At 49.7% G+C, this 18,775-nt stretch overlaps 1 protein-coding gene across 4 annotated transcripts; it reads right to left on the reverse strand.

Annotated features, from left to right (window-relative positions):
- Positions 1-150: 150 nt before the first annotated feature.
- LOC136527008 (cyclic nucleotide-gated ion channel 1-like) lies at positions 151-16,994 on the reverse strand. 4 transcript variants are annotated; one of them, XM_066519605.1, is made up of 8 exons: positions 16,804-16,993; positions 16,023-16,124; positions 14,445-14,982; positions 13,236-13,448; positions 3,804-4,087; positions 3,599-3,710; positions 1,847-2,083; positions 154-1,434 (listed from the first exon to the last, which is right to left on the reverse strand). In XM_066519605.1, the coding sequence occupies exons 2-8, from the start codon at positions 16,052-16,054 to the stop codon at positions 736-738; spliced, it is 2,115 nt and encodes a 704-aa protein (XP_066375702.1). In that variant the 5' UTR covers positions 16,055-16,124; positions 16,804-16,993; the 3' UTR covers positions 154-735. The 4 variants fall into 4 exon arrangements, with proteins under 4 accessions (XP_066375703.1, XP_066375702.1, XP_066375701.1 ...); XM_066519604.1 differs by having other exon boundaries at positions 16,023-16,175; XM_066519603.1 differs by having other exon boundaries at positions 16,023-16,180.
- Between the last annotated feature and the right edge of the window lie 1,781 nt (positions 16,995-18,775).

The following is an 18,775-nucleotide window of genomic DNA, read 5'->3' on the forward strand; positions in this document are numbered from 1 at the left end:
CGTGCCTACGCTTTTAGGGGGTGTTTGAATAAACTAAACTAAACTAAAATTTAGTCCATATTTTGGATGCCGAATAGAAGGTCTAAATATGAACTAATCATGGATTAATAAGAACTAATAAAGGCTAATTGATGAGTGAAATTCACTAGAAAAAAATAATTCGTCCATGTTTAACCTGTTATTCAATAACGGACTAAACTTTAGTCCGATGATACAAAAGGCACTTAGAAGACTTTCTTGGATTAGCTATTGAGCTAGTTCTCCGTTCTGCAGTAACTGTCTTGCGATGTCATCAGGCCAGTCAGGAAGAGGAAGCACTAATTCAGCCATCACTGGGGTGACTGACGATGTTTTGTAAAGATTTACTAGCACTCACCAGCTGCATTTACAATGTGCAAGCACGGAAATGGTCGCTCCCTATACATACTTTGGTGGATGTATATCACTACATTACTACTTCCTACGTTTCAAATTATAAATCGCTGTAACTTTGTTTGGATCATCCATTTTGCTACGCATCTAGACATAATATTATATCTAGATGCATAGTAAAATAGATGTAAAAAAAAAAAATCAAAACGACTTATAATTTAGAATGGAGAAAGTACTATCAAAGCACATACAAACGCCGCTTATGCAACGCTACTTGAACGCTCTTGAACGAGCAGTAGGACTCGGATGTCACAAACAATTTTACATATCTGTATCTGCACACGGGAAGTCAGAAGTGAAATGTTACTGCTCTTCTGCGGAAAAGTTGGGTTCTGCTGGTTTCTGCAGCAGTCTTGCAGGCACTCTTTCCTGCAGCCTGGCCTTGCGCGTGGCATTTCTCCTCAGGATCCGTATCATGTTTCCAGCGAAACGCGAAGCATATAGTGCTGCCATGAAGCTGAGCGAAGTGGAGCTGTCGTTGGCAATCGCGAATTGCAATCTCTTCTCCTTCTCACGCAGAGAATCTTCAATCTTCTTTCTGCAGTACCGGTGCCAGGCTGCTTGGATGAAACAGGCAGCCCAGGTTCTCCATTGCTGCGAGTAGAATCTGAAAGTGTGCTGGAGTTGTTTGCTGTGGAGTCGTCGGAACTGAGTTGCTACAAACCTTAAGTCTTCAGCCCTCAAAGCAAAAGCTTCGACTTCAGACATTGTCTTCACTGTCCGTGTTGAGCTGGGGAGGCTGGATGTTGATGTGGGGTCAAGAGCCCAGGTGAGGAGCTCTTCGCCACAGAAATCTCCAGCTTTCAGAACATCAGAGTTAAAGAAGCCAGTTCTTCCACCATTTGTCGTCATGCTCATTAGATTTCCCCTCATGACGAAGAGCATTTCGTTTACCGGATCTCCTTCACGAATAACACAGCTACCTTCTGTGTATAGAATGGGCTTTAGGCAGTCACACATGGCATCCAAAAGCTGATCGTCCATATTTTCAAACATTGGAACCTGGAAACGATGAACGCAGCAAGGTAAAACATTCAGGAAGATCAATACATACATCAAAATACAAAAAAAAAAGTTTTCTGCTGGGCTAAACTCGAGGGCCCCTATGGAAGTTATTGTCCAAATGGAGTGCTGCTAAGCTAAGACCAAGTCGTGCTATGGTGCTTGTAGATTTTACAGGATTGTGTAAAATCTAAGGAACAAAAATAAGATTACAGCATTGTATCTGATTAGCCCTTTGCCTGGAAACATCAGCAATATAGAAGCCATGAATTTACGAATCTAAAGGAGATCGTGAATTCTTAAAAGAACTGGCTCAGCCTCAGTTTTTTTTATAAGGAGCATCAGGTGAATGATTACTGATAAGTGATGGTCAATAGGGTACTATAGGGGGGAAAAACAGATGAGAACATACTCTCATGAGAAGCGATAAACAAAGATGTCGTTTTATATCCCTCCTAAGATCTTTGGGGAGGTTCATAAGGAGTTGCTCTTCATCAACACCGCTTGTTTCTTGCCATCTATACTGTTCATAACGCCGTATTCTTTCCTTGAGGTTCTCAGGAAGATGTCGATATGACATCCACTGATCTGTGTCACGGCTTTTCACTCTCATTTCTTCTATTCTTAGAGAGGCTGACTGCAAATAGGTCTGGAAATAGGGTTGAAACATTGTTAGAAACATTGTCAAGACTCAAGAGTAAAAAACAAACACATTAATTGTGAATTCTCTAAAGTAAGGATTCTTCTTCCAAACTCTTTTATTGCATAAAAAAAGGGCAGACCCAGTGCCGGGGGCTCCCACATGAGTGGGGTCTGGGGAAGGGAAAAACAAAGGCAAGCCTTCCCCCCGCAAAATCTTCAGAGAGGCTGCTTCGAACCCGCGGCCTGGTGACTCAGTGAGACAGCTCTCACCACTGCACCAGGCCTGCCCTTCTAAACTCTTTTATTGCATGATTCAATAATTTAGCTTCTCACTATATCCAATATGGAAACATTTTTGGACAAACACTATTGCTGGTGTTGGCCTCAAAGATTATGTTGGCCAAAGCCACTCTGCGCCAGTAATAGTGGCACAATTTTCTTAAAAGAATCAGTTGTGTAATTTAATCACAGATATATTCTATTTGTCCTAGTATATATGTTTTTGGCACCAGTCTAGCAGCCAAGTAATCTCCAATAGATCACGTGTCATAACATGTGACACAGTAAATTGCAAAAGGAAAAGGAAAACCATAAGACAAGTCACAGGGGTTCAAATTTATAGGAAAAGGAAAACCATAAGACAGATCATAGGTTTCAACAATCGAGGATCGATGGGCAGGTTCTATGTCTGTATGTTCGAGGAAAAAAAACAGAAATCAGTCTATTACAATGAGATAAGTTGAGTGCCCTATCAGTAGTAGTCCCTATTCCTAGTTGGATAGGACTCCTAATTTGAATGTATTGTAATTCCAAGTACTATAATAGATACGAGGTTCTAATGGCAGCTGCCAGCATGGTGGCATGCTATTTTCTCCAAAATTCTACATGGTATAACAGCCCAACTTCTATCCTAGGAATAACTCAATGCCGAAAAAGTTATCACTCACCACAACTAGACCCTCCTATCTAAATAACCTCTGAGTAGACCAACGTTCTCAACTCTCACACAATGTGGCACTGCCTCAGCACAGATCTGCATGCGAAATGCAGGGTGGTTATTGTTGCTAGTGTCATGCCGGCTGCCACAAGCTTCAGCGTCAGCTACCTGTAGCTACTTAGGGACACCTACATCACTAAGAAAAAGAAGGCAGGAGAGGAGAAAAGAGAGTTGCTGTTCTGAGCCTTTGGTCAATTGGGTACTTGTTGCCATTGATTGACAACCTGATTTAAGACCTGCTTTATGTACATGATAATCAAGGTTATGTTGAATGTTGCTTTGATTTGTTAATGCATGACTACCTAACAGAATCTGAGCTTTAAGTTTGCCACCAGAGTACATTCTAATTCGAGTCCATCATAATCTCAAATAATATAAATAAAGGGTGTGAGGATATGAAAGGCCAACATATAATTTTCCTCTCCTAAATATCTATAGCATTTTATTATCTCATTCCAGGATAAGTTCCTGCAAGTAAAATCAACACAATGGAAGTTCCAAACTATCAGTGTTCAATGTGTTCACCTGGACATTTCCAATCAGCAATGCAAACAGAACTAAGCCTGATATTGAGACAAAAACTGCGAATAAGTTCTCCCATGCATAAGTGCTTGTTTTCAGGTTTTGGCCAAGAGAGCTGCATTGATTATAGCAAGAAACAAATATAAATGTCAGGCTATCCATATCTTGGTTTAAAACATAAGTTTGAAGGTTTGCCCTTTAGACGCACCTAAGATTTTGAAGACCCCACCAAACACAGAAGAACAATTTGGCAAAGAAACTTTTTGACTGTGATACATTTTTTATAGCTGGTGCATAAATCCCAAAGTACGGATCTGGAAGGTTTGACTGATTACTTAGTAGGCAAGTTGTAGATAAGAAAGCATTCCCCTTGTTATCATGATCTCCACAGTACAAATATGCAAGATCACATCTCGAATTGTTTCTACATTGCTGTCTCCAGCAGGAATCTTGGCGTTGAATGGAAAGCAAGTACCAAAGAGCTCCAAGGACCTGAAACAGTTGAAAGATTGATGTCATTGTTGAGGTTTTGTTAAAATGCACTTCTGAAAGGTAGCCTACAGTATTTCCCTAAAAAAGAATAGCATATGCACAATGCTACAGATAGCATTATGAAAGGTGCTAAGCATGCAGAAGGGTGGAGCATAGCACCTAATCACCATATAGCAGTATTTCAAAAAGCACTAGGCAGGTGTGCCTACGCGACACCTAGGCATTGCTAAGTGTTTATACTGTCTATGGACAATTAGAGTAATTCCATGCCAAATAGAGGAAATTTAGCATGTCACAACAAAAATATTAATGGTATCTTGCATCCATGAGTAATAGAATTGTAGTTCATCTTCAATCTCTAATTGCCCCACTTTCATGCATACATCAAGCCCAAAACACCTCTATGCGGGAAAAGCCTAGAAGAAATGCCTTGGTGCTAGCAAGGGCAGGAGGAGCTAGGCATCACCTTTTTAAACAGAGCTACCTAGATGCACTAGATGGCCATGTTTTACATAGCTCGCCGGCCACACCCACAACACTGCCCCCTGTTGGCCAGGTAAACACAAAGTGGATCTCAGATTTGGGTAAGGCCAGAGGGCAGCTTAGCCCTAGGCCGCTTGGATTGAATTGAAATGCAAAATATCTGAATACAAAGTGGTCTATGCCACTGCTTTTATAGAGCAGATGGCTTCTCTCCCTCTCACCCACTCCAGCACTTTCCTAACCACTAAAGTGGGTGCTGAGCATATTCCTAATACTAGGCTATTAGCTGCCGAAAAGTAAATGACAGGAAATAGTAAGATACAAGCACTAGGCTTAACTATCAATCGCCCCATAAGCCTTGTGCTAAGTCTTGGAGATGATCTGCCTCAGCCCAATCCTCTGCCTCATCTCTTGGAACTTGGACATGCCTAACGACTTGGTGAGGGTGTCTGCTAGCTGATCAGTAGTGACAATGTGGTTGGCATTGATGCTTCCTTCTTCCAAGCAATCTCTGATGAAATGGTATTTGATTCGGATGTGCTTGCTCCTGTCATGGAAGACTAGATTCTTGGCCAGAGCTAATGCAGACTTGCTATCCACCTTCAGCTCCACCACATCAACCTTTCTGCCAAGGAGCTCTCCCAGCAACCTTGACAACCACAGTGCTTGAGTTGCTGCAGTGGTAGTGGCAATGTACTCGGCTTCACAGCTTGACAGGGCCACTACCTTCTGCTTCAGAGATTGCCAGCTGACCAAGCAGTCGCCGAGGAAGAACATAGTTCCGCTCGTGCTCTTGTTTGTGTCAATGTCGCCGATGAGGTCGCTGTCACAGTAGCCGATGAAGCGCGCCGTGCCGGGGGCCCTTGCGTAGTGCAGACCATAGTCGAGGGTGCCCGCCACGTATCGGAGTATGTGCTTGACCGCCTGTAGGTGCTCTACCAAGGGCCGCTCCGTGAACCAGCTGAAAAACCCAACCGGAACGCCATGTCTGGCCGGGTGTGCAACAAGTAGCGGAGGCTGCCGACGAGCCGCCGATAATGCGTGGAGTCCACATCCTCCGCCGTGTTGTGAAGGCTGAGCCTGAGCGTCTCCTCCATTGGGGTTTGCGCTGGATTGCAGCCAGCCATGCTGCCGAGCTCGAGGATGCGCTTGGCGTAGTGGGTTTGATGCCTTCATCCGCGCAGTAGGCGGCGAACTTCGTGGCGGTGAACTCCCCGCCGTTGTCGGTGCGCAGCACCCGGAGCTTGCGGCCGCTTTCCTTCTCCGCTGCTGCCTGCACTTGCTTGATGGCGTCTGCAGCAGCTCCCTTGGTCGGCAGAAGAACAGCCCACATGAAATGGGTGGCATCGTCTACCAGGAGGAGGAAGAAGCGCCGCCTACCTAGAGTCGCCGGCGTCACGGGCCCGCAAAGGTCGTCGTGGATAAGCTCGAGCTGCTCCTACGCGTGGTATAGGGCTTGGTGAGGGAAGGGGCGTCTCCTCTGTTTCGTGGTGACGCAGGTGTCGCAGGACTGCTCGACGTGCTTGATCATCAGCAGCCCGTGCACCATGGCCTCCTTGCCGAGCTTGTGCAGCGCTTCGAAGTGGAGATTCCCGAACTGCTCATGCCAGCGCCATGCTTGATCATCACCAGGTGCGGCGAGGTAGAGTAGCCGAGCCGTCTCGAGCTGAAGGACGTAGATGCGGTTCGGACCGCACCGGACCTTGACGAGAAGCCGGCCGTGCCGATCCCAAATCCTTAGGACTCCCTTGTCGATCTCCACCTTCGACGCGCCCTCGTCCAACTGGCCAAGGCTCATGATCGAGTTGCGCAGCGCCAGCATGTAGTAGACGCCGTGAAGCCCTCGATGCTCGCCGGTCTTGCCCTCGAACACGATCGACTCAATGCTTTGAATCTCCACCTTTGAGGCGTCGCCGAACTTGACCGAGCCACGGACATTGCAGTCGAGGTCGGTGAACAGCTCACGACGGCCGGTCATGTGGTGGGTGGCGCCGCTGTCAAGGTACCAGCCATCAAGCTTGTCTTCACCGGAGCCGATGTTGAGGAAGGCACGGGCTAGCGGTTCCTCGATGTCGAGGCTAGTGGTGGACTCGGTGCAAAAGCTTGAAGCCTGCACCTTGCCGCTGCTACGTTCTACGTTCAACTCCAAGAAGCCGTGCGTGAGAAATAGAGTAGCCTCCTATGCTTCCGCGACATTCGCCGCGCCGCCACACTCGCGCCGAGGATGAGGGCAATCCTTGGCCCAGTGGCCAGCCCGGTTGCAGTTGAGACAGGTGTCGTCGTGGTTCGCCTTGCGTTCACCACTGGCAGCGCCTGCCTTGTCTGCTTGACCGCTGCCGTCGCGATCACCCTTGGGCTTGCCTTTCTTGCTGCCACGGGGACGCCGGCGGCGCTCCTTCAACGTTCAGGAGCCTTCCTCCTCGAATGCGTGCCACTACTCCACCGTGTACAACAGCTTGCCGCTGACAGCACCCAGCTCGGTGTGAGGCGCCTCCTCGCGATCTTGCACCGCCTTCAGCCTCCCGGTCACCTCCTCGACGGAGAGCGCCTCAAAGTTGAGGAGCGTCTCTATTGCGAGCACGATCTGAGAGTACTTCTTCAGCATACAACACAGGAGCTTCTCCACCGCGCGTGCCTCCGTGAGGTCCGTGTCGCCATTGCGTGCCATCTGCTGCATTAGATTGGAAAGACGGAGAGCAAAGCCCTCAACTTGCTCACCGGGGTGAAAGGCGAGGGCTTCCAAGTCCTGACGGAGTCGCTGCAGATCACGCGGCGGACACAATTGTCGCCGATGCATGCTGTGGCGATGGACTCCCACGCTAGCTTCATCGTGGCCTTGTTGGCAAGGGAAGCACCGAGCTCTGGAGGTACGGCGGCGCACAACGCCTCGAGCGGTCGCCGATCATCGTGGAAGTCCACGCCTCCAACATCAACCGCCTCCCAAAGCTGCCAAGCTTGCATCTTTACCTTCATCAGGAGGCTCCACTCGTGGTAGTTCGACTTGGTGAGCATCGGCCATGGCGAGCTCACCCCTGACTCCCGGTACACTGTCTCGATCACCGGAGACCTGAGACGGTCTCCGCGTCCACAACGGCGCTTTGGTGATGGTGCGCGGCGCCTCCTAGGGCTTCGCAATCTGCGGGGCTCCCTCTCCATCTCCGCGCGCAGCGCTTCGGAGGGACTGCCTGCGCAGCCGCTGCCGCTGCGGTAGCAAGGCGCACAGCGCGGTCATCGGCTCCATCTCCTACCGCCCCGCCGGGGTTGATCCGCGCTGGTAGCGGCAGCACGACGTGCTCGCTCGCTGGAAGTGGACATGGCTGCTCTGCTCTCTCAAGAACCTAGGGCTCTAGATACCAATTGTTGGCCAGGTAAACACAAAGTGGATCTAAGATTTGGGTAAGGCCATAGGGCAGCTTGGCCCTAGGCCGCTTGGATTGAATTGAACTGCAAAATAGCTAAATACAAAGTGGTCTATGCCACTGCTTTTTTAGAGCAGATGGTTTCTCTCCTTCTCATCTACTCCAGCAGTTTCCTAACCACTAAAGTGGGTGCTGAGCATATTCCTAATACTAGGTTATTAGCAGTCGAAAAGTAAATGACAGAAAATAGTAAGATACAAGCACTAGGCTTAAGTATCACCCCCTTCGCGACCAGGAGAAGACAATCACTCATTTGTTGGTGGGCTGCAACACTTGTGTCAAGTTTGGTTCAACACGCTGAGCCTAGTGGGTTTGCAGATTGGTGTAGAACCGCGACTTAAAAGCAGCAAAAGAACAGCAGTGTATTCCACTCCTTGGTCATATTATGTGCTTGGCAAATTTGAAATTCACGGGAATGCTTGCGTGTTTGATGGAATGTCACCAAGCGTGCATGCATTTATTAGGGGCGGTCTGGATGAAGCTGACCACTGGTGTTCTGCAGGGGCAAAAGGGCTGGAAACGTTGCTGCAGTAATGTCATTCCTACATTGTCTTCCTAGTTTGTGTGTGGCGCACCTGCACTTTGCAGGAAAAAGTCTATATGACCCCACATTTTCTAGGGAGTCTAATTTGTAAGATAATCTGCTGCTGGGCTCTTTGATTTTGCTGCAGGAAGTTGGCAATATGTCAATTCCTTGCTATCTTTTCTTCTCCACTCTCTACTGCTGCTAGTATGGCAATAGGCCACTAAGTCAAGGCTGATGTAAGCCATGTAGAGTAGTTGAGGCTGATCTCAGGCATGGTACTAGTGTACCTTGTAGTTGTTCAACTACTACTCCTAGATGTATATATACTCTATGGAATGAAACAGAGAGAAACCAGTTCAGTTGCTCCACTTGTGCATGCTGTGTTCTGTGCTCAACCCTTCTACCTCCAGCCCAAGGTGTTGTGTGTGTGCGCGAGCTGCTGCTCACCTGTGCAGGTGCGGAAGGCAGCGGAGACAAGACCCGTCGCGGCAGTCCCAGTCGCCACAGTGACGGTAGATCGTGGTGCAGCGGACTGTCAGGGAGGTGGGCGGCGCCCAGTACCCTGTCCTCACCCGAACCAACTACGAGGAATAGGCGGTGCTCATGAATGTGATGCTGAGGGTGCAGAAGCTGTGGCGTGCCATCGACACCGGCACCGAAGGCGAAGATGAAGATTGCGCTACAATGGAGGCACCTGGCTACACTCACCATCGAGGACGTGACAGGCCCCTCAAGGCGGTCGACGACCAGGTCGAAGCCCCGGCGGCGACGACGGCCAGTGGCAAGCGGCTGCTGACCAAGGAGTGGGCGGCAGCTCGTATGCGCGAGCGGCAGTTCAAGGAAGGCTCCTCCAGGTCGTCCAACTACGGTGGCACCAGAAAGCGTCGCGGTAGGCCAAGAATCCCAAGGAGCAGGCACACCTCACGCACGCAGAGGACTACGAGCCAACACTCATGATGGCGCTGGTGTGCACGCTGAACGACGCGATTGAAGAACCGGAGCCGAGGGAGAAGCATAGCGTCTCCCTCGACAAGTCGTGCGCCTAGGTTCACAGGGCGGCGATGCGGAGCAGAGGTGGTAGCTGGACTGTGAAGCCAGCAACCACATGACCTGTTGTCGGTGTTTTCGGACCACCGACGAGTAAATTTGTATTTGCGCGTCTGGCTCGGATGGTGTGCTCGGAAGACACAAGGGTTTATACTGGTTCGGGCGGAACGTCCCTACGTCCAGTTCGCTGCTGCTCGTGTTACCAGCACTTGGTTTACAGTAGGGGTTACAAACAGGTGAGAGAGGGAAAGGATCCCAAGTCTCTGGTGGAAGGAGTGAACGGGTGCTGAGAGCTCGATTGCCGCTCGACCGTGTGCTCGTGTCGTGCTCTTGTGTATTTATCTCGTGGTCCGGCCCCCTTTCATGGGGCGCCCTGCTTCCCTTTTTATAGGTGAAAGTAAAGCGCGGATTACAGCGGAGGAAAATGGGAAGAACGAGAGAGAGAGGAGAGAGAGAAGGCTTCCAGGATTGCTGGGTCCTTCTCCTTCATGCGGGTCCCGCCGATCCTATAGATGTCAACAGGGACCGCTCCACGTCGCGGCCCTGTTCGTCACTGGCGCTATGCGCATGCGTCAACTGCAGGCCATGGCGTTCCACTCCGTCCCGGCGGACGTCGTGGTGAACTAACGCGGCTGTCAGCGTCCGTACGAGGATTAGGCAAAATAGTACCGGCACGCCTGACACTGTTCTTGAAGTGAATCACCAGGTATGACCCGTCATGGCCATGGGTTACATCGAGGCGTGCCAAACCTCTTTCTTGGTGTCAGAGTTTTGACCCAGGCCCATACGCTTGGACCTGGAGTGGTTGGCAGCGGTATGGGTCCCCATCGGAGGAGACGGAACCCGCGTCCTTAGGGTTGAACGAGACGGAGCACGAACCCAAGGGGTCGGGCGAGACGGAACCCCCACCCGAGGGTCGGACGAGATGGAACCTGCGACCTTGGGTGAGACGGAGCCCGCGGCCTTAGGGTCGCTCGAGACTTTTTAATACGTCTCGAGTCATCCGGGGGAGTCAGCGTGGGCACTAACCTCCTTCCTTTAGGTATCCCTAATAAGGATACCCGACAGTAGCCCCCGAGCTTGCGGAGGAGTAGAATACTCCTTTGGAGGCTTTTCCGGACAGGAGGACTCTGAGGGCTTTGGTCTTCTTTTTGTAGCCCGCGGCGTGTCCTAGTAGGACGGCGATTCCCTTTTGTCGCGATCGGTCTTCTTGGGGTGGCTACAAGGTTGGTAGCAAGGCGTACCAGCTCTACGATCCGCATGGAGGCAAGGTGTCTGTCTCACACGACGTCGTCTTCGACGAGAAGGCGGCCTAGGATTAGAGAAGTTCGGGAACGGGGGAAGCCAACGGCGTTCACGGCACCTTCATCGTCGAACACTTGGTGCTCCGAGGCGGACACAACGCGAGACAAGGGGAAGCAACCCCTAATGCAGCAAGCGCTAGCGGTGCTGGCACTCCTCAGACGCCGTCACCGCTCGCATTGGACGTGAATGTCGTGCACGAGCAAACACCAGTGTCGTCCCCTACTATGGAGCAAGGGGGGGTCCCCAGCCTGTCCACTTCGTGTCTACCCTGAGCAATGTGTCCTCGTACGTCAACGCCTATCACCAAGAAGAGATGGTACGCTTCCGCACGGTGGACAAAATCATCGGCGACACGAGCCCCGTCGGTCAAAGTCCTCGGCGACAAGGAGTTGCTGCTGATGAGCGTGAAGGAGCCGCCAACCTTTGCACAGGATGAGCTCGATCATCAGTGGCGGCGGGCCATGCATTGAGGAGATGGAGGCGATCGAGAATAACGAGACGTGGGAGCTCGTTGACTCGACGCTCAGATGCCGGCCAATTGGGCTGAAGTGCAACGAGTGCGGCGACATTGCCAAGCACAAGGTGCAGCTCGTCACGAAAGTCTTCGTGTAGAGGAAGGGCATCCATTTCGAAGAGCTCTACGCGACGATGGCCCAGATGGAGTCCATGCACCTCCTATTGGCGCTGGCAACGACGAAGTACTTCTGCATCCACCACATGGACGTGAAGTCTGCATTCCTCAATGGAGAGCTCGCTGAGGTGGTCGACGTCAAGCAACCACTAGGTTTCGGCGGCGGCAGCAAGGAGCACAAGGTGTTGCGGCTTCGCAAGGCTCTCTATGGGTTGCGACAGGCTCTTCCCTTGGATTCACCAAGCACACCTTGTACACACAGCGACGGGGAAGGAGCACCTCATCGTCAGCGTGTACGTGGATGATCTGATCATCACCGGGGCAAGCCAAGGCAACATCGATGGCTTCAAGGGCGGGATGATGGCAAAATGTTGCGTGAGCGACCTCTGCTTGCTCACTTACTACCTCGGCATTGAGGTGAAACAGGGGAACAGCTCCATCACGCTCTACCAGAGAGCATACGCGCTGAAGCTCCTAGAGCGGAGCGACATGGCGGATTGCAAGCCGTGGTAGACACCAATAGAAGAAAGGCTCAAGGTCTCGAAGGCAAGTATCACGGCCAAGGTCAACGCCACGCGCTACCTCAAGTCCGCAACATCGTCGGTGGGTTGCACTACCTCACACACGGCCGTACATTGGCTTCATTGTGGGCTATGTGAACAGGTTCATGGAGGATCCAAAGGAGGATCACTGGCCGCGATCAAGCACCTGTTGTGCTACATCAAGGGAAGCTCTATCGTTGTCTTCCCTATGGGCGCTGCAGCTCACTAGCTATAGAGATAGCGACATGGTGGGTGATGTCGACGGGTGGAAGAGCACCTCCGGTGTGTCATTCCTGCTTGGTTCATGCCATGTCGCCTGGCGGTCGCAGAAGCAGAAGGTGGCACCGCTTTCTACCTTCGAGGCAAAGCACATAGCGGCAACCATGGCGGCAAGCCGCGTGCCCATCGCCCTTACAAAGAATTCTATCCTCCATGACTGGAGCAAGCACATCGAAATCAAGTATCACTTCATTCGTGATTGGCAAGGGGGGGAAATCGACCTCGAGTTCATTGAGACCGGCCAACAGCTCGCAGACATCCTCACCAAACCTCTCGGGTGTCTTCGATTCTTGGAGTTGAGGAGCAAGATTGGGACGGTGGAACTCAAGCTCAAGGAGTAGCAACAGGGTTAGGGGAATTGTAAGATAATCTGTTGCCGGGCTCTTTGATTTTGCTGCATGAAGTTGGCAATACGTCAATTCCTTGCTATCTTTTCTTCTCCCCTCTCTAGTGCTGCTAGTATGGCAATAGGCCACTAAGTCAAGGCTAATGTAAGCCATGTAGAGTAGTTGATGCTGATCTCAGGCATGGTACTAGTGTACCTTGTAGTTGTTCAACTACTACTCCTAGATGTATATAGTCTATGGAATGCAACAGAGAGAAACCAATTCAGTTGCTGCACTTGTGCGTGCTGTGTTCTGTGCTCGGTGTTGTGTGTGTGCGCGCGCGCGAGCTGCTGCTCACCTGTGCAGGGAGCCCGGGTGCCAACATAATTAACCCCCCGACCTATGAAATCATGTATTGTGCAAATTAAAGTTTGTGACACCGTGTGTTGCTAATCAATTTACACCGGGTGCCAACTTAATTGATTTCTATCGTACAAAAAATGACTCGTGTGTTGCTAATGCAGTCAATTTACTGCAGTAATGACAACTGAAATTAGATACCATCAGAGTTTTACAAATAGAGCACTTACATGGCTGGCAAGCATGTAAAGCAAAAGGTTGAAAGCAGCACCAGCCCGTGCTGTCTCTGTAATTACACCAGCAGACCTTGTGATTTGGAGGTATAGTGGCCTTATCCGTATTAGCCGAGGAACATACTGGCATATAATTATAAGCATTAACACATTTTTGGCTTTCATAAGCTTCGAGCCTTGAAGATTAGGTAGCACAACCAAAATAATAACCTGTTAACAGAAAGTATCATTATTTTCCATTGAGGGCAACAGACATATCATTAGTAGAATCTTAACTACTCCCTCCGTCCCAAATTATAAGTCATTCCAACTTTCTTGGAGAGTCAAAACATCTCAATTTTGACCAAAATTATAGAGAAAAATAAAAATTTATGACATCAAATGGTTACATTATAAAAATATAATTAAAGAAGAATCTAATGATACTTATTTGAAATCATAAATGTTATTAATTTAAATTTGGTCAAAGTTAAGATGCTTTGATTCTCCAAAAAAGTAGGAATGACTTATAATTTGGGACGAAGAGAGTATATAACAAAATACAAACATGCATAAGCCTTAACTTAATGCATGATCAGGACAGCCAAAGTACAGAAGAACCATCAAATAAAAAGGCAATTATTTTCAGGATACAAATTTATGAAAACTATCATTTCCAATGCGTGGATTATAATGTAAACTAGCAGGGAACCCCGCGCTTTGCGCGGGTAATAGTGGGGAAAAAATATTTGTATTGCGTCCAAAAAAAAAAGAAGGAAAAAACAGGGTGGTACTGTTCCTTAACGGGTAAGTACTGTTCGTAGCAACCCGTCACTGTTCCAAAAACCCGGTTACTGTTTACGAAACCCGTTACTGTTCAGCAGCGAAAACCCATCGCGCGTTGGCTGTGCCGGTAACAGTGTTCTGTGAGAGGAGACGGAGTTTCTGGATTGCACGCTTACTATACTATTGTTCACTATACTATTGTATAGAATAGAATTATACTATTGTATAGATCTGTAAATTTTAACAGGTCAAGATAATTTCTTATTAAGTACTAGAAGTCCATCAATGGTAATAATTTGTTTCATGTATACCAACATGCTACCAAATGTAAAACACATTTCATATGATGCTATCAAAATGCTTTAGCAAAGAGCTTAACCAAAATATATTGCAAAGAACACATGTTATGATGCCATCAAAATTGTTCTGTAGACCAAGTACCTGAGGGATGGGTAGAATAGCAAAGACATCAATGAAAAAATATGTTGATAAGTAGCGCTTTGTTATTGCATATCTATCTTCGATTAAGACACCCCGCCCAAAGGTTGTAGGAGATGATGCAATAAAGCCTGTCCGGAACTGAAATATGATATGGAGTATGTAGAAAATATCTGTGAAAAAACGCAGGACACTTGCTGCCTTTTCCAACTTTCTATCCAAATACCAGCAAGGTTTTTCATCATTGATAACTGGGATATACAAGAACAATGGATCCACTGAAACTGCAAATATACATGATATCACAAATATCCTGTTCCATTTTTGCAGAAATGGCCCTTGAGGATGAAGTGTTCCTGTTGCAGACTTTCTTTCCTCAAGCATTGATCTATTTGAGGTTTCTGAGTGCAAAAGATTTCCTAGCAATGCAAAAACCCTGGCAGTCCTTTCTTTAAGTGAACTGAATACTGAAACATCATCTCTATGTGGAGCAACTATGTTCTCAGAACTAACAGACTGCTCTGATCTCCAGTCCTGAAATCTGCACATATAATAAACCAAACAAAACAATCAGTAGTCAGGACAATTGTTGCATGTTAAAAGTTCCCCAAATCACCCAGTTCCATTCAAAAAAACTGGGCTGGCACTTGCCTTTTTTATTTCTTCGTCTAATAAAAATCCCAGTGCCTTTTATTTTAAGTAATCAGGTTGCCAAAGGCCTAAAATTCTGTTCTTACTTCATTAGTCTAGTTGGGCCCCATCCATTAAATCCTGTGATAGACCAAAACTCCAATCTCCAATACTTGCAATGGTAGTGTGGTGTCGCATGCTATGCTTGCATCAAGCCCCTTGTGGTCCCTTTACGTTCGGGAATGGGAAGTCCGGTATCATCTCTCTACTTTCAGAACCACAAAACCTCTATGATGGTTTTGATGCACAGAAAACAATGTTGGCTCTATACAACTTGCTGACATGGATATACAGGGCATACAATTTCAGTCATCAAATGCATGGGTCAGGTTGAGAAATTTCAGGCACCCTGTGCCTTTCTGAGATGGATATAAATGACTATGCAGCTTGCATGAACATTTACATACATTGACATATGCACCCGTGCTTGGTTTTGCATTCTGGATCTTGGGGTTCACTGTTCAATTGGATCCTGCCTTGACCATGTGGCATGAGCCGTAGCAAGAATTGAATGTCAAGAGATGGGGATTGAACAATTCAGGAAAGAGGGTGCAGGTTAGAAGCTAGAAGCAAATGGTTGGTCACCAAAAGCACATATTTTTGTGGGCACTTTCTGATGGCTCGCATAAGAGACTTGGATAATTTGCCAAGTCCCTCTTATAACCATTCAGTCTGCATCTGATCAGATGGTCCATGTGGCCATCTCCATGATCTAATTCAAATGCTCACTTGCAATAGACATGTTCCTTACTTAGAATACTAACACATTATCCGAATGCTTTTGTGTTGCTAATAACATAACATGCTATAGACGCAAAACACTTCGAAAAAATAATGTACTCTAGAGTCTAGAAACTATCTCAACTTCTCAAGCAACAGGGGATGGCTAACCTCACATATTTGTCCTCTCTTCCCATCATCATTTTCTTCAAATTTAGCTGCTAACACGAGTAGATCAAATCTTCAAGCGTGATATCCACATACATCAAGGTCCTGGATGATTATAATCACAGCCAAGTAAGAACACCAACACTGGCATGCGAACTGTCCTGTGAAGTATTTTCAGTAATCAGAAAATAAAATAAAGAAATTTAGCAATGTCAAAACAGCCAGTTGAGATCCAGTATCAGAGAAAAATAATATTTGATAATCTAATTGCTCCCAAACATAGCCTGGGAGTAGCAGCATAACCCACAACATTCCAAAATAAGCCTCTCAGTCTCAGAAATTGTAATAACCTTTTATAAACTCATTGCCGCCTGAGCCCCTCCGTGTGCGGCCACACTTTATTTCTCACACTGGCAGAAAAAAAGAAGACGACTTGTATAACTAACAGTATGCCGCCACCAACGGCCTGAATTTGCCCCAAAATAAGGAAACCCCAAATCGCCCAAACACCAACCTACATGCCACAAGCTCCACCTAGACAACGGATCAAAATAAAGCATGGCGCTCTGAAGAAGAGAACAGCCAGCCGTACAGATATTTGTTCCATTTATCAAAACCCAAGCGAAAGCTAGGGCACAATCCACCAGTCACGCGACACCAAATTGCGCGGAAACCAAGCACCGCCCGCGTTGATCCGAACCGCAGAATTGAACGCAACGGCTTGGCCCAAAGCGGAAGTGAATCAAACCGGAGGAGCAGGAACATCAGGAGGAGGTTGATTTACCTTGGGTTTGGACTTGGGGGCGCGGGCGCGTCCTTTCCCCTTCGAGGCGGGGCGGGGGTAGGCGGGTGGTGTTGGGGGAGAAATGCGATGAAGCTTCGCGCTCACGGTCACGGGTATTCGCCGCATGATGGTGGTGCCGTGGTGGTCGACTGGTGGAGTGGCGGTGGACTGGACGTGGCGGGCTGGCGGGGGAAGGACAGGAGGAAAACAATGCACCGCCGGTCTTTAAAGTATCGCACCGATTTTATTCAGGATCTTGTAGTATCAAATTACATGTTTAACTTTTTAATATCGTTAAATGATCTCGTCCAGGTTCAAAATAGACACAAGGAGAATTAGAAGCTGACGTGGATATGATTTAGGCACAAACCCCCTTGGTGGGGGTGCGAGCGCCGCGAGATGGAACGCCGCGGCGGCCGATGGGAACACTGTGTGGCTCTGGGAGCAGAAGGCGCTGTCCTCACCGCTGCTAGTGGACGCGACAGACCCAGACCCGCCGTTGTAGTCAAGGGGCGACGCGGGGCTGCCGCGGGTGCCACGCCTCGTCGTCTTCTTCTCCTTTCTTCGCATTCGAGGAGACGGCGGAGCTTGAGACCAACGGGGACTCGCGCCGGGACTGCGAGCGCTTTCCGCGCGCCACCGCAGGCCAGGCCAGGTCCTGCGCGTCGTCCCCGCCACCGCGCCCTGCTCCTGCCACCGTCGCAGGCGGGCTTGTGCTTGCTCCTCCCTGTCGTTTTCGTAGTCCCTATCCACGAGCTGTGTTTACTGGCTTGCTGTCCACCGCCGCTGCGCCCCCCGTCCGCCCACAATCACGCCGCCATCCACGCCAGAAAGCGTGCCCCAATCCGCCCGCCACTAAACCGTCGCCGCGCCCCCGTCCGCCCAACACCACGCCGCCATCCGCGACAACCAAAGCCGGGCCCGGTGAGATTGACAGAAAAGCTCATCTCGTTGTACCAAGCCGGCAGAGAGAGCCCCTAGAAAAACATAGTAGGATGCTGTGGCGCCTCGTCGGCGGAGCGGCCATCGTGTGTCCGCCGACGCCGGCGGCGTTCTGTCGGCTGCTTCACAACGGTGGAGGAGGTGGTGGATGTAGCTCGGGGGAGCCGGAGAGCGTGGCGTACCGCATGTCGATGCTGCGGCGCCCCTCTTCCGTCAGGAAGAAGGGGCTCACCTGGAACTCTGCAACCTCATCGATCGCCTTGACGCACCGGTGAGGCCGTTCGAAGGTAGCTCCGATGAAGACCCCAGGGCGTACACCTTCCTCTGCGTCACCCCCTCGTCGCCTGCGCCCTCCTCGAGCTCGTCCAACCTCTCCGTTACCTCCTCGTCGCCCACGCCCTCCTCAAGCTCATCCAAGTTAACGTTGAGTCCCTCGCTCCCGGCCCCCCAGCCAGGTACTGCGTGTCGTCCCCGCCACCGCGCCCTGCTCCTGCCGCCGTCGCAGGTGGGCTCGTGCTTGCGCCATGGCGGAGTCTAGTCGCGCGAGGTCCGCGCAACTAAAAGAGCAGATGATGTCGGCAGCCGTCGCGACCACCGCGCAGCCCTCCCTGTCGGTCGCGGTCATGGCTGCTGGCGCTATTGCGGTCTGCTGCCTCGGCGTCCCACGGTGCCCAGCGTGGCAGTGTCCACACTTGCCTCGCCCGGCGGCGTCGTCCTTTACGCTCAGGTCGCGGCCACCATTGCCGCCTTGTGCACGAGCTCACAACCGCGAGCTACTCCTCTCCTCTCTCCATTTATAAAAGGCGCCTGAGCTCTGCAGTAGCACGCTACATACACCTCGTCCCTTCCTATGCTTCCTTCCTCTCTCCATCGCCAAAGTTCACCGCTGCTGCCATTGCCAAGCCCAACTTTAGCTCATGATCTCCCTGGTTCAACCACCTCTGCCGTCGCCTCTATTGGGCCCTGTGTGTTCGCAGGAGCACGACAAGGCCTCCCCACCACCTATTGGCCTCCATCCCCGCTGTTGAGC

The sequence above is a fragment of the Miscanthus floridulus genome, chromosome 19 (assembly GCF_019320115.1).
Source record: "Miscanthus floridulus cultivar M001 chromosome 19, ASM1932011v1, whole genome shotgun sequence".
In the NCBI taxonomy this organism is placed as follows: domain Eukaryota; kingdom Viridiplantae; phylum Streptophyta; class Magnoliopsida; order Poales; family Poaceae; genus Miscanthus; species Miscanthus floridulus.

Excerpts from the sequence above, each read along its gene's own strand:
- LOC136527008 (XM_066519605.1), bottom strand. The coding sequence starts at position 16,054 with ATGATGATGGGAAGAGAGGACAAATATGTGAG. Across the intron at positions 4,088-13,235 it reads TTTACATGCTTGCCAGCCAT|GTCCTTGGAGCTCTTTGGTA; the intron begins GTAAGTGCTCTA and ends CAACTGTTTCAG. Across the intron at positions 1,435-1,846 it reads GTTTATCGCTTCTCATGAGA|GTTCCAATGTTTGAAAATAT; the intron begins GTATGTTCTCAT and ends CATCGTTTCCAG.